The sequence below is a fragment of the Canis aureus genome, chromosome 12 (genome assembly GCF_053574225.1).
Source record: "Canis aureus isolate CA01 chromosome 12, VMU_Caureus_v.1.0, whole genome shotgun sequence".
Lineage (NCBI taxonomy): Eukaryota > Metazoa > Chordata > Mammalia > Carnivora > Canidae > Canis > Canis aureus.
In genome coordinates this window covers 12316611-12340676 of record NC_135622.1, presented here as the reverse complement: position 1 = coordinate 12340676, position 24066 = coordinate 12316611, and the positions used below count along the sequence as shown (strand labels likewise).

The 24066-nt window shown below is 40.7% G+C and overlaps 2 protein-coding genes across 3 annotated transcripts in view; one reads left to right on the top strand and one right to left on the bottom strand.

Moving 5' to 3' along the window:
- LOC144281404 (uncharacterized) overlaps positions 1-2654 on the top strand; it is a 12748-nt gene extending 10094 nt beyond the window's left edge. Inside the window, exon 3 of the mRNA XM_077844347.1 lies at positions 192-2654. The gene's annotated coding sequence lies outside the window, so the exon portion shown is untranslated. The remainder of the gene's footprint in view (positions 1-191) is intronic.
- Positions 1963-24066, bottom strand: AMPD1 (adenosine monophosphate deaminase 1). 2 transcript variants are annotated; one of them, XM_077842774.1, is made up of 16 exons: positions 23945-23981; positions 22654-22665; positions 18730-18910; positions 17489-17654; positions 14547-14712; positions 10674-10893; positions 9664-9793; positions 8444-8638; positions 8027-8158; positions 7194-7357; positions 4999-5125; positions 4689-4852; positions 3907-4027; positions 2818-2991; positions 2488-2598; positions 1963-2142 (listed from the first exon to the last, which is right to left on the bottom strand). In XM_077842774.1, exons 1-16 carry the CDS (start codon positions 23964-23966, stop codon positions 1984-1986), a joined length of 2244 nt encoding a protein of 747 aa, XP_077698900.1. In that variant the 5' UTR covers positions 23967-23981; the 3' UTR covers positions 1963-1983. The 2 variants fall into 2 exon arrangements, with proteins under 2 accessions (XP_077698900.1, XP_077698901.1); XM_077842775.1 differs by lacking the exon at positions 22654-22665 and having other exon boundaries at positions 23945-24066.

The window sequence follows — 24066 nt, the reverse complement described above, 5'->3', positions numbered from 1 at the left end:
CCCACCGCGAGCGGCAGCCCAGTTTCACTGAGGCTGCGAGTCCGGATGCGTTGAGCCTGTTTCCCAGGCACTCGGTAACCACCCCACCCCACCTCGTCCCGCCCCATTCCACCTCACCCCACCCCACCCCACCGCACCCCACCAGAGTCTCTAGGGTCTGATGACCAAAATCTTCCTACATCTGTTCACAGAGAGGTACCAAAATAGAAGACTGCCTGCCAGGAAGAGAGGTGTTTAGTTACACATCACAGATGACTGTCACAAGCCAACTTAGCCAAAGCAGTAAAAGCCGCATGCCCCACACCATTGTGAAACTATGAGCTGTGGACAATGCAACAGGAATTGCCTTCTATGATGGGAGAGAAAAAAAAAAAAAAAGTATTGACAAGACATTTAAAAAATCGTGTCTTGATGAGGAAATGAATGTCAATATTGTTTGTAGTAAATTCTGAACAATGATCTTCATGGACTACCCCCCTCAGCCTCCCCAAATCTTCCTATATTTAGAAAACTTCCCAAACAGTTGTTCAAGATGAACTTTTAAACTAGAATGGTGTGATTTTAAAACTTATTTCAAAATTCAAATTGATTTCAGAGTTCAGACTTTGCATTCAGGAAAATTATTTGGCAAAATGAGGCCAAATGAATTCCAAGTACCCAAATATAAAATCAAATCTGGCCTAGGTTCTATGGCTGTAATAAAAGAATTAAGATGTATGTATTCTACTGCCCCCTCATGGGTAAGATGGAGATATAACTGACAGTAGTTAATGCCTTTTAAGTCTGAGAATGCCTTTTAAGTCTGAGAATAGAATGCCTTTTAAGTCTTAGCAATCTGTATTACTTTGATGACATAGAGGACAAGGTAAAATCAAATCAGGTTCTCTAAGGGACTTAAATACTCAGTAAACAGAGTTCAACTTCAGAAACCAGAGAGAGGATTCTTACACTAGGACTAGTATAAACACGCAGTCAGGATCACACCCATGCTTAGGGTTACTTGTATAGAATGTGGAAACAAGCAGGAATTTGCCTTTAAATTTTTTTCCATTTGAAAAGTCTTTACCCACTGAGATGTTTTAAAATCTTCTTTTTCACATTTGTATCCACCCATCCTACCACTTCACACTGTGAACAACTTGAGAGTAGAAATGAAATCTTATTCTTGATACCTTTGTTGTGTAAATTGTACCTGATACTTGAGCTGTTCAATCAGTAGTTCTTTAATAATTACTATCAGCCCAGCCACTAGATGGCAACACAGTTGTATGTGTAGAAGTATAGTCTAGCTAATTGGAATTCTACCTGGCCTTGAGTAAACAGGCAGGTTTCTAAAAAGTTATGTGTACGTCTTATTTTGGTAAGTGAAGTTATTTAGAACCTACAAGAACAGATGACTATAACTTTATTGCCAATTATATCCTTACAACTAAGAATCCTTTTTGTAAGATAAATTCTCCCTAAGTACAGATTTTTCTATATTGAGCAACACCTGTGTTTGTCTAAGAATGCCAGTCTCCTGTTGCATCCTATCAGAAGGACTTTTCAATGGCCTAAGTGCCTTAAGCACATTTCATTCTATAAACCAAAAGCCTACATTCTCCCAAAGTCACTTGCTCAATTTTTTGCCCCACCTCCATAGTTATTTATAGTTTTTAAGATGAGGCAAAAATACCAGCAAATGTTTTGCCTGAAAGTCATGGAGACTCTGGAGGCAACCAAACCCATGTCTCCATTGCTATCACTCAATGGATGTGTCCCTGTGCAGGTTATTAACTTCATTAACCTCAGTTTACTCATCTTCCCCCAAATGAGGATAATATTATCTACTTCATAAAGTGAAAATGATTAAATGAAATAATGTCAGTGGAATAATATCTAGTACAATCATTGGTTTATAGTAAGGATTCAATAACTGGTAACTGTTATTATTCATAGTCTCTAAAGAAAATCTCACCCACATTATTACTTGGTTTATTTATTTTATTCTCCCGATTTAAGGCCTTCAGCAATTAAATTAAGTTCATAACACCAGGTTTCATAGCGATAGGCCATGCGGATTTGGGCAACATTTGTCTTCCGGATATCATTTCCCATAGGGCCTTCCTCAAGGTAATTGTCACCCAGAAACTTTACTTTCTCCTGTAAGAGAAAAAAGGAAGCAGAATGATTGTTGTCCCTTTATCCTGATACAGACTATAATTATATCTTCTTCCTCCCCTATACTGCTTGCTGACAAAAGGAAAAAATAAAACATTAAGAGCACTCATCCAGTGCCTCAATGTGCATGGTCTGCTGAGAAGTCAAGTGTATTTTCTTTGCCTTGCCAAAGGCACAGCCAGAGCAATAGAAGAATTCTTTCCAGTGTATCCATAGTAATGGCATATGATTTGTGGAATAATTTTTCTACATGTTCAGTACTGTCTTTTCAGTACTCAGTTACCAGATCCCGTATACAGAAGGGCAACCAGTCAAGGACAGGTCTACCTCATGAGAAATTCCACATTGCAGAACACTGTTTCTTGCCACTTCACACATATCACAGGTACTAAGCTTGAACACTTGTGCAGCAATGGCATATTCCTCCATTAGGGGCTCCTTGGATTGATATTTAAACGAGGCAAAAAAAAAAAAAAAGAAGGAAAGAAAAAGAATGAATGAATGAATGAAAGAAAAGAACAAACATATATATTTTTAAATAGCATGCGTCCTGCAGAAAAACTATAATGAAATCCCTTGATTTGACTTTAAAATTCTGGATGGGCAACAACAATCCCACCAAATATGCTTGTATTACTCAAGATTCCATATGTTTACCTTGGTGAAGTGGAATTGCATTGGGTCATCTGTCGACAGCGAGATCATTAATCCCTTCTGGAGGAAATCTAGAAAAGGATTTTTGGCATATTCTAGAAATAAGCTGTTGTTACTTAATGGCGACATAGCGATGGGAATCTGGGCTAAGAAAAACAAGTACTGTAACACAGGACTCTGAAAAGGAAAAGTGAAAAACAATATTTAAGGGTGTTGAAAAAGGGATACAAACTAGAAATGTTATTCCCTCAAGTTTTAGCTTTGAACGGAATGATCACATGTTCTTTAAATCCCTTAGTAAAGAAGAATAATAGTTTTTTTTAAATATAAACACTAGTTAGAATAAATTTATTTGGGATCATCAGCTTTCAGAAGCATTGGGTCAAACCAAATGTTTTTTTTACTTGCCTAAGTTAGATGGTCTGTCTCAGGGAAAAGACTTCACCTTGAAACGTTTTTTGCTTTTTTTTTTTTAACTCAGAGCTTATTCAACCTTTACTTTTTATTTTTTTAATTTATTTTTTAAAGATTTTATTTATTTATTCATGAGAGACATAGAGAGAGAGAGGAAGAGACACAGGCAGAGGGAGAAGCAGGCTCCATGCAGGGAGCCCGATGTGGGACGCAATCCCCGGTCTCCAGGATCACGCCCTGGGCTGAAGGCAGCGCTAAACCCCTGAGACACCTGGGATGCCCTCAATTGTTTTTTGCTTTTTGTTTTTTTTCTCTACAAGAAAGTTCTGACTCTCAAAAGAGGCGTTTGAAAACATGATATAACAAGAAATCTGGCAAAAACCAGTTTAAGGTAAGCCAAGTGCCTCTGAATTATCCCTTGTCAGAGTTCTAAAATGAAAATCCAAAGACCTGCATTAATTCATCTCTGCCATTAACTGGTTAGGTAGTCTTGAGCAGCTCCTTTGACTTCTCTGGCCTCTCTGTAAAATGAACTGTACTTCATAACCTCAAAAATCTTTTTTGCTCTGCTTTGATTCTGGTGTTGATAATGACTTGTGACAAAATGATAAGGGAAAAAAAATTACTCCTCTAGCTCCAATATGAAAGTTAATATTCGGAAGAGAGTCTCCAACTCACCTTTTTTAAATTCAGGCCATGAGAGATATTATCTGCTGTCATGAATGCTGTCATGAGATGGGTGATAGCCCCAGCTTCCCCACAGTGAGGTCGGAACAGGAATGTATTCATGCCTCGTTCCCTAGGGAAAGGGAATTGGCATAGTAATCACAGGTGGCTGACTAGGACCTGGTAGCAATTCTGGGCATGGAGTGATTTACAAGAAAATCTGGTTGAAAAAAATTAACATTCTAAAAGGAAGTGGGGGCCTCTAAAGGATTCAGTAAAATGGACAATTCCAAATCATAATCTTAATTCTTCCTGAACACAGACTTATGAAAAAAGAGGCAGCGAAGGATATGAGGGTATGGAGGAAAGTCAAGATCTGATTACCTTCAGTTTCAGCAGGAAATTTACCAATATTACCATGTTCTCATTTCTCCTACTCACACTTTTGAGGGGGAAATGTTTCCAGAAAACCCTGTTATAACAGTCTTCTATTCCTTACCCAAGTTTATCAAGAAGGGTAATGTGTGGAGTTTTATAATTGTACAGTGATTAGTATCAATTCCCAAATTTCCAAAGAAAAGGGACTGTGAAAGTTACTGACAGCTCCAAAATGTCCATTCCTGCTACTAAATAAAGAAACTGAACAAAAAAGACAAGGGAAAGAAATGTCTGATTTGGGCCAGTCAGAAGCATCCCATCAGGACAGTGGGATGACCACCCAGGGACCAATGTCTGAGCAAAGAGATGTGTCAAATAGAATCCTCTCCTTCCAGCTCCAGTTCTCGTCTACTTACTTTCTCAGGCTGTTGAGCACCACGATGTTTGCATACATGTAGTAGGCATAGTAGGTGTAAGATGGATTCTTTACCATTGTCCACTCCTGGGGCTTGGGGCTCTTGGAGGAAAACATGTGGCCACTGTGTTTGGATTCATCATCCACACTGTCAAAGCCAGTAATCTGTCCAGAAAAGTGAGCCATGTAATGGGGTCAATCCAACTCCTCAGACAAGCTTTCAGCTCCCAAAGGCAGCAAAAATGAATCACAGCTAGGTGGGAGTATGGGTTCATGCACAGCAATCGGAAGGCCTAATGGGTCATGCTTACATGCTTGAGGAAGACACTGAGGTTTGGATGAGCCTGGGGGTTGATGGTGGCCTCAAACACCGGCATGAAAACATTCTCCAGCATCTTTCCAAAGTGTGGAAGGAAATTCTTAGATCGAAACACATCACTAGAGGCAAGAATGAAGAGAATTTAGGAGAAAAATATTTTTCGTATTGATAGCCCCTGGATGAGGGAATCACAAGGCCAAATGCCATGTTCAGGAAAAGACTGTGTCCATTCTAGGTACACACTTCTTGGTTAGCCATAGGAGGGATTCAGTTTAGAATAGGCATAGAGATACAAATTTCTTGCTGTACCAGTTGTTCCCCTCTCTTCTACAGACCCTCTGTGGTAAAAACATTAACCTTCCCAGCTAAGTCCAGATAAAAAATGAAGAGTATAGGAACTATGTCACAGAAGATTCAGGGATTTATTTGTGGTGTGTAAGATGGTGAGCATGAACTAGTTATTAAGAACACTTCTGGGATCCCTGGGTGGCTCCGCGGTTTGGCGCCTGCCTTTGGCCCAGGGCGCGATCCTGGAGACCCGGGATCGAATCCCACATCGGGCTCCCGGTGCATGGAGCCTGCTTCTCCCTCTGCCTGTGTCTCTGCCTCTCTCTCTCTCTCTCTCTCTGTGTGACTATCATAAATAAATAAAATAAAAAATATTAAAAAAAAATACTTCTGATGTCCTGAAGTCAGGGGCAATCTAAGAAACTAATACAACACTCAAATATATGCCATGCACTCTTTTAAGTGGCCAGAAATATTGGTGAATTAAATCCTCATAACAACTCAATACGTTAGGTACCATTATGACTCTATTTTAAAAAATTTTTTAAATAAGCTCTATGCCAGATGTGAGACTTGAATTCACCATCTAGAGATCAAGGGGCACTTGCTCTACTGATTGAGCCAGTCAGGCACCCCCATTTTAAAGATGATGAAACAAAGGCAGAGAGAGCTCCTGAAACTTGCCTAAGGTCACACAGCTAATAAGTAGTAGAACCAGGATTCGGATACAGCCAGCCTAGGTTCAGAGTCCATGCTTCTCACTACCACAACTACTGCCTCTCTGCTTTAATGATACTAGACAGGAAGTTCTACTCCAGTTAAAAAGTTACTTTTTTGCCTAAAGAAACAGGAAAAAAATTCTTGCATTGCCAGGAAACATAGAACACAGAGGCAGGTGACCAGAAAATATATAAACCCTTAAGTTGGATAAAAGATCAATGACACTGAGCATCCCTGAGCAATTAGCAGGTGGTAATACCATTGATAAATACTCATTGGTTATGGAGATCTTGAACACTTGGGCATGAGACAATCAGCAGATGGTAGTAGAGGTTCTTTTTTTTTAATTTTTAATTTTACTTTATTTATTTATGATAGGCACACAGTGAGAGAGAGAGAGAGAGAGAGAGGCAGAGACACAGGCAGAGGGAGAAGCAGGCTCCATGCACTGGGAGCCCGACGTGGGACTCGATCCCAGGTCTCCAGGACCGTGCCCTGGGCCAAAGGCAGGCGCTAAACCGCTGCGCCACCCAGGGATCCCGGTAGTAGAGATTCTGATACAAGAAGGCTACATCCCAGTCCAGAGAAGCATGGGAAAGAATGAATGGGGTACCAAGAGGAAGACCAAGAGAAAGAAAAAATATAATAAAATGTACATAGTTCTTATCCTAGCTAAGTTTTAAATATTCTAAGTTATTCTGTGCTCTGCCTAAAGTCCTGTGTTTTATTTATTTTAAAATATTTTAAAAGACTTTAGTTATTTGAGAGCGAGAGAGAACACAAACAGGGTGGAGGCAGAGGGAGAAGCAGACACCTTGCTGAGCAGGGAGCCTGATGTGGGGCTCGATCATAGGACCCTGGATCATGACTTGAGCCAAAGATGGGGGCTTAACCGACTGAGCCACCCAGATGCCCAAGTCCTGTGTTTCAAAACCACAAAACCCAAAAACTTTCTGGTTAGAAAACTGAACTGAAATGATCTTCCTAACTCCTGTCTCTGGTCAAGAGTGCTGAACCCAGAGTGGACAAAAGCAGGCACCCAGGGCCCGGCAGCGAGTGCCACTTTAACAAAGCTTGTTTGTGTCTACAGGTGCTGCTGCCTATTCTTTGTGTGGGTGGAGGAGGTGAGACAGGTGGGATGAAGTCAGGCTTTAGGGGTTCCAATGGGAAGATACATACTAGATCCTGGGGACCTGGATCATCCATGTCATGTTGTGGCAGTAGATGCGGTTACGGACGAACCAAGTGGACAGTTTGTCCCACTCATCAGGACTGCGGCCGTAGATTGACAGGCGGGGCTCTGCGTGCTGGTACTTGGCCTCCAATAGGTCTGCACCTACTTCCTGCAAAGCCAAGAGAATAGTCCAAAGCCAGGAATTCGCACAAGTCCCTCAGGGATCTCAACCTGTGGGGTCTGGGGAGAGGAGGTAGATAATAAGGAGATCAGAGGATGTGGAAAGGAAGTCAGAGGGAAACTATTCCACGTTAAGATCTAAGGAAATTGAGAGATGAAGGGAATCTAATCAGTGAGGGATTGATCAGACGTAATGGAGTCCAGAAAGTAAAAACGTCAGACAAAGGATGCTGAGGTATCCTATCCATGGCACTTGCAAAAGATGTTCAGTTGTTCTTATGCCTTCTATTTTCCGAAGCACACATCTCCCAAGCCCACCATGTCATTTCTGTGTCCTAGTGCTCGGGCTTTGAAGATGAGAGTGAATTCCGATCCCACCTCTTTCCAGGCTTACAACTCCCAGAGCCCAGAAGAGTCCTTAATCAGCCCAAGTCCACACCCTCAGCTTCTCTAGCCTCGGAACAGAAGTCTTTTAAAAATCATTACAGTGGGCATTTCCATTCTTATATTCATGTCTGTGATGCTTGGCCTCAGGGATAGCACACCTCCCCCTTCCTTTGTCTCCTACCTTTCCTTCCTTCCTTCTCTCCCTCCCTCCCTTCCTCCCCCTCCTCAAGAACCAGGCCAAGTACCAGAGATCTGGTTGGTTCCTCCTCACCTTGATGATAGTGGCAAAATATTCTCCATCAATATAATTGTCTGTCTTTAGATAGAGGTCTCTTAGCTCACTTGCTCCTACAGGATTGTATTTGTCATTGAACTTATCAAAACGCTGGAAGGTCTGGCGTCCCTGGATTGGAAAGCAAGTGTATCATTATCAGAGCTGCTAGGACATAGAGAGCTGGGGAATGGCCACAAGCAGCAGGGGCCTGGGAACAGGGCAAGGGGTTGGGCTCCAAGAATGGAGTCTGGGACATTTGACAATGAGTGAACCTCAAAATTGTCTGTGGGTGCTTTCAGCCAGCATGGTCAGCCAACATGGTTTAAGGAGGCTCTGAGAAGGGGGTAGTTTTTAGGAGAAAGGCATGTGGGGTATGGGTATGAGCATGAAACTGGCATGATCTTTTCAACCTACAGCATGAACATCCAGAGAATCAACAGTCAGGTCATAGGGATGCATTTTTAATTTGGCAAAAAGTTCCTTCAGGGTCAGATTTTTCTCCTTCGTGCTGTGGACCACTCTGTCAGCATCAATGTGGTAAGATTTCTTAATAAAGCGCAGCAGATGTTTCTGGTTCATGCAAGCAGCTGCATGGATATGGGTGTCTACCTGCATGTACATTCAGAGAAAGAAAACCAGCAATCAGCCTTAGTTACCCTGCTCTGTTAGAGGCTATGGCGCCTGCAAACCCCACTAAGGCAGGAGAAAGGAATAAATAGTGGGGTGTGACCTGACAGCTGGTGAAGGTGTCCCAGCAGAAAAGAACCCATAGCACCTTTTTTTACGGTTGAGAGAATGTGACCAGTTAGGTGGATGTAATAGTAATACCCATTTCTCTTGGATATATCTGTACGTCCAATTTACTCCCCACATTTGATCCACAGAAAATTCTTGAGGACGATTCTCCACCCCCCAAATGAAATAACTACCACAGCTGTCAGCCCCAAAGGGAGAAAGAATCGAAATGATGAAGCCATGGCCTGGTGGTGGCATTTAGGAGTTGAATATATTTATGATTGCAATTTTATAAGCTGGACATTTGATAGATTACACAAGGTTATGCAGGTGGCTGAGCCATGATTTGGTCCCAAGTATCTGCTTGTGTATGGTCTGTCCTCACTTGCAGTGACTTACATGCCCAGAACACATCTCGCAAGTATTTCTAAGTTGATTAGTTTTCCATATCCTTAGCGCATTTGATTCTTCTCATAGTCCTCGTGAGCTAGACTGAGCAGATATATTTCCCAACTTTACAAATGAGGAAACTGAAACTCAGAAATATTTCATCACTTCCCCCAATATCTTAGAGTCAGGAAGTAGAAGGAAAAGGACAAGAATAAAGATCTTCCAAATCCTAAAACAGCAGTTTTTGAGATTTCATTTGTTTTGTTATTTTTGTTGTTCACAATCATTGTAACTTTTTATGGCAAGAATGTAGCACACCTGTCTGTGTGGAAAACAGCAGAAATGGCATTTTAACCTTTTAGAATAATTCATCTGCTTTTGCTAAATCCACTGGACCTCTGGGAATCTTACAATTATTACAGAGAAACTATCTTTCTCATCCCACTCAAGAACTAATTGGGTTCGTGTTTTTGCCCAGCAGGGACCTCTGAGCAGTGACAGTGTTTTACCTTCCTGCAGTTATAAAAATCTCGGTGGGGGTTGTTCTTTAGCTCCTTTAACTCATCCATCTCGTTGAGCATCTGATGGACCTGGAACTTAGAGGAGAGGAACTTCAGGCGCCGGTGGGTGTAGGTCTTACTGTGAAAAATTAAATCATGTAACTCTGAAACATTCAGACACTGAAGGGAGATAGACACAATTTCAAACCATCACGACCCTTATGACCTACAAGAAATAATTATGGGAACAAACATTTCAGCTTGCAGCTAATCTCATTTGAAGAGTATTGAGCTCCTGGGGGGCTCAATCTTTTTCATCAAAATTGGACAAAATAATGAGGGGGGGTTTGGGAAGGCATTGAAAAGCCAGGGGAGAAGGGTGCCTGGCTGGCTCAGTCAGACGAACATGCAACTCTTGATCTCAGGGTCGTGAGTTTGAGCCCCACATTGGGTGTAGGGATTACTTAAATAATCATCATCATAATAAAAGGCCAGGCAGGGATCCCTGGGTGGTGCAGCGGTTTAGCGCCTGCCTTTGGCCCAGGGCGCGATCCTAGAGACCCGGGATCGAATCCCACGTCGGGTTCCCAGTGCATGGAGCCTGCTTCTCCCTCTGCCTATGTCTCTGCCTCTCTCTCTCTCTCTCTGTGACTATCATAAATAAAAATAAATAAATAAAATAATAAAAATAAAAGGCCAGGCAAAAGAAAATGTTGCTCAGAGCAGAGGGCCCTGGCTTTGGAGGTGGAGGATTTGGGCTTGAATCCTGGCTCAGCCAGCTGTGTAACTTTGGGCACATCACTTAACTCATCAAAGTTTCAGCTTATAAAACTCCAATTATAAAAATACCCGCCTCATAGAATCATGGTGAGGAGGGAGGAAATAATGTGCACGAACGCTTTAACATAGTGTTTGAACATAGTATATATTCATTCTTACTAGGAGTTGTAGTAGTGCTAGTGGTAGGGATGGGGGTAGTAGTGGTAGGAGGAGTAGTTCAGGCATCATTAAACACTTACACAGGTCCTTGGGCAATTAAAGCAAGTAAAAAATTCATGTCATCTAAGAAGGTGTCCAAATTTAGATAAGGAAGTAGCTTGGGCTCATCTTTGCTGGCTGCTGCTTCATTAGGATAGACATACACTATACCATCCTTCATTTTGAGATGATAACCGAGGTTTTCCGGGAGGTCATCTGTTCGGAAGGGGTCTTCTCCATTCTTCGTAGGAGGGGTAAAGACTTTTTCAATAGAACACAGAGTAATATATCAAGAAATATGATAAATGGCCACATAAAAAGAACCAAAATATGAAATGCTGTAAGAGCTCATTCGTTTGGAATCCTGTATGTCATAAGTTATAATTATCCAGTGCTAAGCTAGAGTTTATTTTTATATTATTTTCAAAGGTGACTAAATTAGTAGTGTAAAATAACTATAAGATTTTATGTAGTGTAAGAATGATTTTCCAGTTTTTTAGAAGTACTGTTCACATAATTCATATACAACTCACAAATAATTTTATTTATTAAAATAGGTTATCAAAGACTTCTTGTTTAGAACATTTTATTAGCTTATAATAATTGCATAGAAGTAAAATTCAAACTACAATTAAAAAGTAGAATTAAAAAGAATTTTAATAAAGCCAACCTTCTCTGCAAGATTTAATTTAGAGTGGTTATTTTTAATAGACTTTGTTTTTTAGAGCATTGTAGATTCATAGCAAAATTGAGCACCAAGTACACAGTCCTAATCACCCCCACCCCAGGCACTGCCTTCCCCACTATCCATACCCTCCACCAGAGTGGTACATTTGTTACAGACACTGACAGGTTCTAATTACCCAAAATCCATAGTTGACCTTAGAGTTCACTCTTGGGGTTGTATATGCTGTGGGTTTTGACAAATGTATAATGACATGTATCTACTCTTTTTTTTGATGATTGTATTTATTTATTCATAAGAGACACACAGAGAGAGGCAGAGACACAGGCAGAGGAAGAAGCAGGCTGCCTACGGGGACCCCGGGATCATGCACTGAGTCAAAAGGCAGATGCTCAACCACTGAGCCACCCAGGTGCCCCTGTATCCACTCTAATAGTATCATACAGAATAGTCTCACTAAAGACCTTTTGTGCTCCACCTAGAGTGGTTTAAATGGAAATATAAAATAAATTCTTACCATAAGAATCATAGTTCTTATTATAACTATAACATGTTGCCCACCTTTTAAAGCACATACAATTTCTACCAAAGGAATTGAGATGGGATTTTGTGTAAATATCCCCTTCTTTCCAGTGCTAACAATTTCAGTCTAAGAAAGTCAAGAACAGGGATCCCTGGGTGGCGCAGCGGTTTAGCGCCTGCCTTTGGCCCAGGGCGTGATCCTGGAGACCCGGGATCGAATCCCACGTTGGGCTCTCGGTGCATGGAGCCTGCTTCTCCCTCTGCCTATGTCTCTGCCTCTCTCTCTCTTTCTCTCTCTCTCCGTGTGACTATCATAAATAAATAAAAATTAAAAAAAAAAAGTCAAGAACAAATTTTATGTTGTCATGGCCTGTAATGCACTTAGCCTTTACTTTCAACAAGTATGTGCCCAAGGCATCGGAAAGTCTCCAGTTTGCAAGGGATGACTAATGGCCAGAATGGGAAAAATAGTATAGAAAGAAAAAGTCATGTATTTTCTATTCAAAACTGGGACCTAAGGTACATGAAAGAAGTGAAACAATATGTTGCTGTGTCAAATCTTAATTTTCAAAACTTTACACTTAAACTTCCTAGAGAAGTAAAGCATAATTTATTAGAAACAGAGGCAAAACAGATATCCTATGTGTCGATATTATAGAAAATAGGTAAACTGGTTATACACATTACCAAATTGGATACATGTTTAATATGATTTTAATATTAAAAGGAATTATAGAGAAGAAGTTACAGAACTGGAAATCTTTAATGATAGAACAATCTGAAGGTCAGAAATACTTTAATATTTGCCTCCCTTGAAATTTCAATCCTAGAAGTATAATCTGAAAGATGTAAAGCAACTGCACAAAGATGTTTATACAAAGCTGTTTATTGTAGTCTTATTGGAAGTAAATTTTTAAAAGTTAGGAATCTAAATGCCTTAAAATGAGAATTGGTTAAACAAATTATAATACAGTGATACAATAGAAATCTGTATAATTATTAAAACCTGATTATATAAGGTTTTATAATGTAAGCAGGAAGTAAAAAGTGAGGTATGCAAACAAAGTACTATGGAAAGTGAAAACATATAGTTTAGATTTATTCAGAGGTAAGAGGAAAGCAGGAAATGATAGGATCTGGGCTGTACATTGAAAGATGACGTTGTATCTGAATATTTGGACATATGGTGAAAAAACGTACTATTCCCCTTTTCGGGCATGGGGAATGCCATGACAACAGTCCAGGGTTAGGAAAGTTCTGAGCCAAATGGAGAACAGGAAATACTTCCAACCAGAACAGAGGTGGGGGAGGTAAGGTCAGTTTATAAATAGGTTTAGGGTGCAAGTCCAAAAATCAATAAATAAAATGGAGTTCGGAGGGCAGCTGATGGGAGGCCTTGACTGCCAGGGTAAAGACTGGACTTATTTTTGTGGGTAATGGGCAGCAATTAAGGTTTTTGTTAGGAGAAGGATATGCTCAGATCTGTGTTTTAATAACTGGCACTAAAGTGAAAATGAATCAAAAGGGAGTGAGATAAAATTTAACAGAGTAGGTCAGAAACGATGGAAATTATCTGGACAAGGTGAAATAGAGGCCTAAATCAGAGTTTGGGGAATAGCCAAGAGGGCACATTTTGAGAGAATTTATATGGAATTAATCATGTGATTATGCATGTGGGCAAGAGAGGCAATGGAGCCAAAGACGACTATTTTTAGACTTGATTATTTATGCAATAATCCCTCTTTATCCGTAGGATATATGTTCCAAGACCCCTCGTGGATGACTGAAACTGTGGATAGTACTGAACCCTGTATATACTATGCCTTTTCCTACATACACATATACCTATTAATGGGCTCCTGGTCTATCAACTTACTCATTTTTGTATAGATTAGGTACAGTAAGAGATTAACAACACCACCAAATAATAAAATAGAACTATTAGAACAGGGATCCCTGGGTGGCGCAGCGGTTTGGCGCCTGCCTTTGGCCCAGGGCGCGATCCTGGAGACCCGGGATCGAATCCCACATCGGGCTCCCGGTGCATGGAGCCTGCTTCTCCCTCTGCCTGTGTCTCTGCGCCTCTCTCTCTCTGTGACTATCATAAATAAATAAAAATTAAAAAAAAAAGAACTATTAGAACAATTTACTATAATACAAGTTAAGAGAATATGGTCTCAAAATGTATTTTTTTAAGATTTTGTTTCTTTTGAGAGATAGAGGGAGAGAGTGTAAGTGCGGGGAGGGACAGAGGGAGAAGGAGAGAGAGAATCTCAAGCAAACTCCCTGCTGAACGCAGAGCCCAACGTGGGACTCAATTTCACGACTCCTGAGATCATGACTTGACCTAAAATCAAGAGTCAGATGATTAATCAGCTGAGCCACCCAGGTGCCTCTCTCAAAATATCTTATTGCCCCATACTCACCCTTCCTCTTATGACGATGCTAGGTGGTAAAATGCCTACATGAGATGAAGTGAGGTGCATGAAATAGGCATTGTGAAGTGTTAGACCACTACTACTGACCTGACAATAAATCAGGAGGACCATCTGCTTATGGACCTTAGTTGACCTTGGGTAACTGAAACTGCAGAAAGCCAAACCATGGGTAAGGGGGAGGGGGCACTACCACAATCTAGGGGCATATTTGATGTTTAGTAGTTAAATCTAAAGATCTATTTCATACACCTCATAAGAAAATTACTTACCTGGATAGAAGCTCTCATTTGTTACCCAAGCCTCACCCTCAATGTTCCGTAAGTACTTGGAAGGAGTTTTAGGGAACCTTTGAAATGACTTCTGCATATACTTCTCCCGTATACACAATGCCCTATATAGACCTTTGCAAACCACTTCGAAGTCTTCAACTGTCACCTGCCAAGAAAATGTCAGAGTATCAGAGTTGTTCCTGTGAAAATCCAAGAAGTGAGTGCAGTTTGTCTTTGGTAGGTCCTCTCTCTCCTGGCTGTCGCTGCCCATGCCGAGCGTTGCCTGCCTACCCGGCTGCTTCCTACTTGACTTGGGCCCTGGGTCCTCCTCCAGGAGCAGGTCTTGAAGTTTGTCCAATTCTTCCATTTCCACTAAAACTCACCTGTTCTACAATTCTTTACAACTTGTCTTGTTTGGGGCTTTTGCCAGAAACCAATGATTATCTAGCAAATGTGATGAAAAGATCCCATTCTAACATGGAGAGTACTTTCTTCCTTCTAGGTAGTATCTGGATGTTTTACGTATGGGCTTCTGAAGACAATATTTCAACTGAAAGATGATGATATGACTCTAATTTGAGAATTCAAACTACTTTTTGGGCAATGAGGGCAATATTCAGGGATGAATAAAGTATCACACATCCCTCCAACCCTGTCATGCCCTGCCTTCTGTAGCTATAGATGGATCAGAGCATCATTTATTCTTTTGGATGGTTTTAAACTTTTAAAAAAATATTTATTTATTTATTTATTTATTTATTTATTTAGGAGAGAGCGGGGAGGGGCAGAGGGAAAGGAAGAGAGAATCTTTAAGCAGATTCCCCGCTGAGCACAGAAGCTGACATGGGGCTTGCTCCCAGGACACTGATATCAGGACCTGAGCCAAAACCAAGAGTCAGACGCTTAACCAACTTCACTACTTGGCCACCCCTCTTCCAGATGGTTTTATTTTTTTAATTTTTTAATTTTTAAAAAATATTTATTTATGATAGAGAGAGAGGCAGAGACACAGGAGGAGGGAGAAGCAGCCTCCATGCCAGGAGCCTGACGCGGGACTCGATCCCGGGACTCCAGGATCGTGCCCTAGGCCAAAGGCAGGCACTAAACCGCCGAGCCACCCAGGGATCCCCTCCAGATGGTTTTAAGGAGATTTTTATCAGCGGCTAAAAATAGCAAGATTCTAGAGTAACATTTTCTTAGAATTGCTGGAAATTTCCTAAACTGGCATGTCCCATGCCTCATCCCCAAGTCCTGGCTGGGCCTGGCATGCCCAAGGAATCCTAACTTGAAATCATTGAATGCTCATCATCAGAGCCCAAAGACCTTCTGGGACCAATATAAGCGTGTTCCCAGTGTTTGAGGTCCAGATATTTATCTTAATCAGTTGAACTCTTTAAAGGCCTGCTGACCTTGACCAAGAGAGTCTGGCACAGGTGCTAGAGTTAGAGTTCTGCTTTCAATGTGGCATGCATTTTCCTTTGCCATGTAGGGACCACCAATCTATCTTTTCCAGAATAAGAGTTGGATCTTATTCACCTAGGTGTCTTCGGCACTTAGCACACAATGCCTAGCGCAGGGTAGGTGCTCGATAAGACCTGGTTAAATGGAATCATTTGATTATCAGGGATCAATGGCTTTGGAAACTTAGTTCTGATCCCTCTGCCTCTCTGTTCAATTACAAGGGAGAAGACCTATGCAGCACAGGCTATAGTGTGGTAGAGTGTTGCTCATCAGTTCAGTCACATTCAGCCAACAGGTATAGCAACACATTAGTTCTTCAAAGACTCCAGGCCAGGTTTCAGGTGCCCTCCAGCTTTCAGAGGAGAAGCAGCTACTCCTTGGTTTCTGTAAACCTTGTCCTTCCAACCTTCTTCTTTCTTTTCATTTTTTTTTTCTATCAAGCACAGAGGTACCTGTTTGTCTCTTCGTCTTTATGTTATTTTTTTTTAAACTCCAGAGTTCTCCAAACTTTGTTTTCCCTGTCTCTTTATTAAACATCTCCTTTCAGTTATGTACCATAGAAAACACCTGTCATATACAGAGCACCCATGTTATCATACAGAAAGTGAACAAACAAGAATCATGTTCATTTCCCTGCTCTGTCACTTTTCAGTATCTTGGGACTGACCCAAAGTGGGTCAGTTACATGAGAAGGGGGCTTAGGACTGGTCATTAAAACTATATTTGGAGCAGAGACTGATAGCTAACCATCAGTTTCACCAATATGATGCTGATTCTGCAAGTCCATGTGGCAGAGATTTATTAATTGCCAACTGTTCTGGATAGGACAGGCAGGTCAAGTTATTTGTGACATGAGTTTACTATCCCTGTGGCATAACTCAAGTCTATTCCAGGCAATCATCTACTGTGTAAGCATATGCAATGAAATCGGAGATGACCGTTGGTCAAAATAAAAACAAAACAAAAAACAAAACAATAGCCCAGTTAGAGTTTTCTAGATTCTCTCTCATCTTCCTTCTTTTCTCGGAGCTCTCCACTCTTCTTGTCTCATTTCCCTGTCTTTCTTCCAATCGGTTTTCATTGATTGGTTTATGCTACCAGCAGCCCTTCTCTTTATACTAGGGCCCATCTTTTCCCAAGAGCTCTGTGCCTCCCAAGGCTCACTCTCTGTCTTTGTCATATCCTCAGTGAGACTAGTCCACCAGTTGTTCACATTGCCTCCTGTGCCAGAATTTGTCTATTCTGCATTTTACCACATATTCTCCATGTGGTTGGTAAATGAGCAAATGAGATAAGGAGGGTAAATGATGTAAAACAAATATCAGTTATAGCTTATTGGTATTGAGAGGCAATTAGGAAGTATAACAAAGGACAAGTTAGTTCTCGCCTTCCTCAGTAGGAAGGGGAGAAAGGGAAGGAAGCTGAAACAATCCAGCTGTGTCTTCCCAGCAGCTGTATCTGAGAGGCAAGGAGCAACTCACCCCCGAGGCATAATCACCAGTGATCTGCACTCTCTGGAAATCAGGCACAGTCTGGTAGGTTGGAGATGAAGAAATGTATTCATCGATGTGGGACAGTTTGGTGGAAGACGCTTCACTTTGTGGAATGGACAAATTAACGGTCTTTCGTCCTTTGAAACGCCTTTTTCTGGGTTTGAAATGCAAAAACAAAAGGATTTAACTTTGTCCTCCTTGGGAGTTTCATTGTAATAGATTGATATTTCACTTTCCAATTTCATTTTCGGGACAAAATGTGAAAATTAAAATGTCAGTGGGGTATCAGAAACAGGATCCAGCCATATGGGAAGAGGTATCTATATGACTATTCCCTTCTTCCTGGTACCCCTTGGAACAGTGGGCCTTCGGGAACATGCTAGAAGGCTTTCAGCATGATCTTGTTCTTCACAGGCAATCTGCTCTTAGCAGATGGGCAGACTGGGCACCACCATTAGGATAGGTTATGTCAGTTACTACCTGTGTCATTCTGTGTTTATTCCTAAATTCTGTGCGCCTCAGTTGCCTCGTTTGAAAAAATAGTGTAATAATGCCTACCTTATAAGAACTTGGTGAGATTTAGTGTGTGGAACTTATAAGTTGCTTAATTAGTATTACTTTCTCAGATCAACAAGTATTTATTGAGTTTCTGCTTTGACCCAAGACTTTAGTTAGGTCATACGGGGCATGCCCAAGAAGGTGGATTGTTGTTCTTTCCTTAAAGACATAAAAGCAAAGGATGGCCAGGGCAGGAGGGCAGAAATGAGTGTTCTATCGCCTGGAGGGTGTCAGACTGGTTGGAGGGCAATATTCATATCAGACAGCACAATGCTAAGTTTGGCTCAAACCGAACTCTGAAGATGAGGCTCTTGAGTTCTGGTTTCTATACCTGTTGTGTGTAAACTGAGTGTCTGCCCAGCCGCCATCAGCCCATTGTGGTTTGGAACAATTGCATAAGAGCTCATGTCCTCTTGCTTAGGTAGAGAGGGAGGTTTCAACGAAAGGAAGATGGATGAGCACAAGAGGTCTACTGTCTTCTTTGTAGTCATTGTTAACCTTGTCATAGCTTATACAGGGCTGGGGGGCGGGTATTGGGGAGAGTGAGGAGGAGTTTTTAGCTCTAGCAGAGGTTCTCCTCCATATTGAATCATCATTCAGACTGAACCATCTGCCCTGACATTTCCCCTTCCGGTGTCTCTGTGTCCCAACAAGCCCCTTATACTGCTTACCTCCTGCCTTCTACAGAGGTGGACATGGCCTCCAGGTGGAATATGTGTTCTTGCATCTCATGATGAGAAATTGGGCAGACTTCATCCACATCAAAGGGGGAAATTTCATGCCGGCCTCCCTCATCTTTGACTTCAGAGGCAAACACTTTTTCAGCAAAGCTGCGTAATGTGTCATCAATTTCTAAAAGAAGTTTTCACAGATTAGCATGTAAGCCCTTTGTCAGAAATCGTCAGAGAGTTCCTGCTGTGTGTAAGGCACAGTGTTAACGACTGCCCTGGGGGTGTGGGTCTCCTATATTCTAACTAGTGTCTCAGAAACGTGTTGGAGCTCAATGCCTGCTCTCTCTTTAGAGGTTTCTGGGCGAGTATCTTGGAAATCCATTCTCAGAGACACAGGGCAGATTCTTATAGCACATCTCAAGAGGTCCTAAAGATGGGATTGGCTTCTTGTGGGACTAGCACTTAATATAAGATCACCTGCCTCTGGCAGGGCTAAATCTGACTTCATAGTAACCACGCAACATAGTCCTTCTCATCAGATTGGCAGAGTCTGATGGTTGTGAAGATGTGAATAGGATTGTCAGTCAGTCCTTGGAGTTTTTCTTCATAAATAGAATCAGGGAAGTAGGTAGTTCTGAGAAATAAATGTGTCCTTTGGGTCTTTCTTCCCCATAGAACACATACTGTGTTTCTCTCACACATAATTTCAAATCCTGACAACTTGATATGCTGGTATGTGCGGAAAGGGAGGCTCAGAAATTTACTACTCAGATCCATTTCTTGTGGACACATAGCCCTTAGAAAGCCAATTTTACTTTTATATGCCTTAATTTTCCATCCTTTTTTTTTAAAATTATTCATTTATTTTAAGTAATCTCTACACTCAACTGTGGGACTTGACCTCACAACCCTGAGATCAAGAGTTGCAAGCTCTTCCAACTGAGGTGCCATTCTTAGAATGGGTGGAGGAGTGACCTTTAGTGTGGCAATGACTAGCCCCAAGACTCTCAAGATGTACTAATTTCAGTACTTAGGGTCATGATGGCCATCAAGTATCTGCTCTTCTGTTAGGTTCCACTGCATTTTCCACATACCCAGTTGTTTTCATCTGAATAGTCATTACCTCTAATACTTAAAAATCTCTTGACATTTTCAGAAAAGAGCCGGAAGCAAATAATGAGGATGGCAAACAGCTATCTATTTGAAACAACAGAGGATGGAACATTCTTCATAAAATGACAAAGCAAACTGCATGCAAAAAGAAAGATCCCTTCAATTCCGCCCCATTAATATCTATACAGATTTCCAAAGTGCCACATTTTCAATTTTAACCAAGTGTGATATGCTCAAGTCCCTGTTCTGCACTTACCAACACCTTTGTCTTCCTCTGTCTTAGTTTCCTTATCTGTTAAGTGGTAATACTAATACCTACAAAACCTCACTCATAGGCTGTTGCAATGTACATGAAAATGCTTTACAGAGGAAAAAGCACCAGCTCAAACTGAATAGTGCAATTTGATAGCATTGGTCAGACAGATATTCGGGATTAGCTTTGGGCCATTAAGGAAAGGATAAATGATATGATTTAGTGTAGGCTGAAGCATACATTGGAAATTATAGCAATTGATTCATAACTTCACCAACACTGTCGAATCAGACTGCTTTCAAAACCTGACTTGTCACAGGAGAATAACAGAAATCCACTATACTGGCTGAACTTCATGTGTCTATTTGCCTCATTAAACTCAAGCACTGCCTGAAGCTGAAAATTATCTTTGGATGCTATGGAGTGGTTCTTTGATAAGTATCACAATCCACAAAGGACCAAATAGAACCCCACGTAGATACATTTGATAGCCTGAGAATGCCTCCCAATCCCACTACTAACTGATCCCCAGAAATTAATATCACTCGTCCATGAGAATCACAAGCAAGCACATGCACCTCAAGGATGAATAGCAAGCAGAAGTCAGAGGAGGCTTCATGCACCATGAAAGGCAAATAAAATTAGGCTAGTTGGTTATGATGATTATGAGGAGGATGAGGATGAGGATGAGGATGAGGATGAGAACACAACTGGCTTGTCATAGTGGGTCTGTGGCAATGCTGTTGGAAGTCTCAGGGACAGTAGGGAAATGGATGCCCAGAAACCAAATCCTACTTGCTTGAGATCTGGCTCTTCTGGAACAAGAAGTAATTACCTAAGACTGCACATATTCATTTGTTTCATATTTTTAAACATTACTATTTTTACTAAGGTTGCATCTCCCTAGGCCACTATAGACAGTTGAAAACTAGAAACTCTTCTCTCAAGAAGTGGTTTACATGATGCCCCCAAATTATATGGTTGACGTTTCCTTCCACTGAATCAACCAGTTGTTTGGACTTCATGAAACCACAGCTGAAATTTGACTCCTAATTCATGAATTCTGCCTTTCAAAAATATTTCAGGGAGTGGTGATGACTGTGGGAAGGAAAGAGTGAAACTGGTATTTCCAAGATGAGTAGATAAGATCTGATGACAATCTGAATCCATGGGATAATAAAGGAGAGATGACTCCCTTGGGTCTGTATAGATAGATAATTGTTGAATTCTTTTTTGAACATATTGCATTTGAGAGAATGGAACATCTAAGCGGAAATGTCTTGAGGATAGGACATCTAGATTTACATATGGAAAGATTGAGCCAGAACACTAAACAAGGAGTGAGAAAACGTGCCTGTGGCGGCTGTGTGATCTTGGGCAAACCACATAATCACAGGGTGCCTTGATGTTCATCATCATAACAGGAGAATGCTAATAATAATAATGTCAACTTCAGAGAACTGTTATAAAAATTAAACAAGAAATACTGTAAAAACTACACAGTACTATTAAGAAGTTGGGAATTATTATTACCAACATGGGAAGTGCAAGATTCTTGAGAAAAAAAGTATCATGCTTGCCTCTTCACTCAGCAAATCCAGAAAAGCATGCTTATTTCCCAGCAGTGCTTCAGGGGTGTGGGAAAGACAGGTCGTAGGTGTTTTGTCTGCTACATTTCATCTCAGAGAGGAATTCCAAGGCAGACCTACTTATCCGTTAGCTAAAGGATGGAGGGGAACATAGAGTTATGGTTTTATCTAAAGCAAGATTTTATTTTATCTGGTCACAAAAATTGACCATGAAATGTTTTGCCTTGGAGCTGAGGATTTCCTAAGGCAATATCCAATAGACCCCCTTGGCTAATCTATATCTAAAGAAGAACATCATTTTATTTTATTTTAAAAAATCAAACGAATGCCCCATGAAGTTCTCTTTATTTATTTATTTTTTTAATTTTTTTTTTAAATTTTATTTATTTATGATAGTCACAGAGAGAGAGAGAGAGGCAGAGACACAGGCAGAGGGAGAAGCAGGCTCCATGCACCGGGAGCCTGATGTGGGATTCGATCCCTGGTCTCCAGGATTGCGCCCTGGGCCAAAGGCAGGCGCCAAACCACTGCACCACCCAGGGATCCCCTGAAGTTCTCTTTAAAAAATGGTTTTTTTGGGGGGAGTCCAGAAAATCTGTGAGTTCATTTGCTATTCTATGTAATATCTATGGTCACTATTAATCTTTTTCTTTTCAAATGATTTTATTTATTTGAGAGAGAGAGAGAGAGCATAAGCAGGGGGAGGGGCAGAGGGAGAAGCAGACTCCCCGCTGAGCAGGGAGCCTTATGCCAGGGGCTCTATCCCAGGATCATGACCTGAGCCCAAGGCAGATGCTTAACCGACTGAGCCACCCAGGAACCCCAGTCATTATTAATCTTTGTTGGCTTTCAATGGTATCATTTAATAAACACTGCTGAAAAATACTCATGTTTCTGAATTAATGAATAGTATCATTTTTTAAATCGATACTTTGGCAAATAGCAGGAAAAATAGTCCAACATACTCACGTTTTTCTTTAGCTGTATAAAGTAAAATAAAACAAGGTAAAAAATATAAACAACCTTCAGAAGTCATAGTGGCTGTTAATCAGTGCTTTGGAATAGAAACATATAGACTGGTACAAGAAAAGGGTGTGATGGAGTGTGTTATCATAGCTCATTCTTCCACTCACCTACAGTTTGCTGCCATAAAATAATCTTAGGAGTATGGCCATAACACTCCCTTTCACTTCTTTCCCTTTCTAATGTGTTTTTTTAAATTTATGTTTATAATCTTAAAGAGGTACTCTTTGTAATATGTGATTTTAAAGAAATCTGATCTAGAGAAATGGATACTCTTACAATGCTGGTTGCAGGTAAACTAAAATAGCCCATTTGGTAAACAACTTAGTAACACCTACTAAACAGCCATTACTGAGAATCTATCCTACTGATTTTCATCCTTAAAAAAGGAAAAAGCTTTAGGTGCAAATATTGTTCTCAAAGTATAATTATACTTACCCAAACTGTAAAGGACCTAAGGGATTAGTTAAGAAAACTAGATTATTACACAGCCATTCACAATGGTGTTTAGGAAGAGTTTAAAATACCATGGTAAAATATTAAGTCATAATGGTAAGCCAAAAAAAAAAAAGGCAAGATATAAAGTGACATATATAGTATAATCACAACAATGTTTTTAAACATACATTAAGTTTGCATAGAAAATAGATTGACATGTGAAAAGTGGTATCTTTGGATAATGGGACTGTAATTGTTTTTTTCTTACTACTACTTTCCTAGATTTCCCACTTTCTCTACATGAGTGTTACTACTTTTATTTTCAGTGTAATTTCTCTTTCGTATTTCACAGGAGACATGTATTTCTTTCATAATGAAAAAGACATTATTAGTCTAAAAAATTACTATGCGTACAAACCTGGATCATGATTGGGTTAATATTTCCACTATGCTCATGGTTGTCAACTAATCCTATAGCTAGAGACATGTACGGGACCCTTCGCAGAACAGTGACTGGCACAGGCTTTGTTTAGACGAGCAGAGTAGATTTTAAATATCTTCCAGTTTTCAAACTGGGATCATCAAAAATGCTACCACATGACACAGTTTTAGGAAATTGCCTCCCTTCCAGAACTAAAAAGAAAAAAAAAATCCTTGAAAATCATGTCATGCTTCTTCCTGAAAAGTATTATCAAAGCTACTCTGATCCTAAGTAAAGGATCGTCAAGGCTGTCAAGATACTTAAAGGAATGGTTGCATTTAAAAGAATTGAGCTCTCCAAACACTTTTGCACACCTACCTGGAAGTTTCAACAGAGGCATTGTTGCCGGGGTCCTTGATTCTAGGATAGCACAGTAGGAAGGAGGAGAGAGGAGGCTGTGGGGATGACTGCCTGACTATAAAATACCCTGACAGTCATTT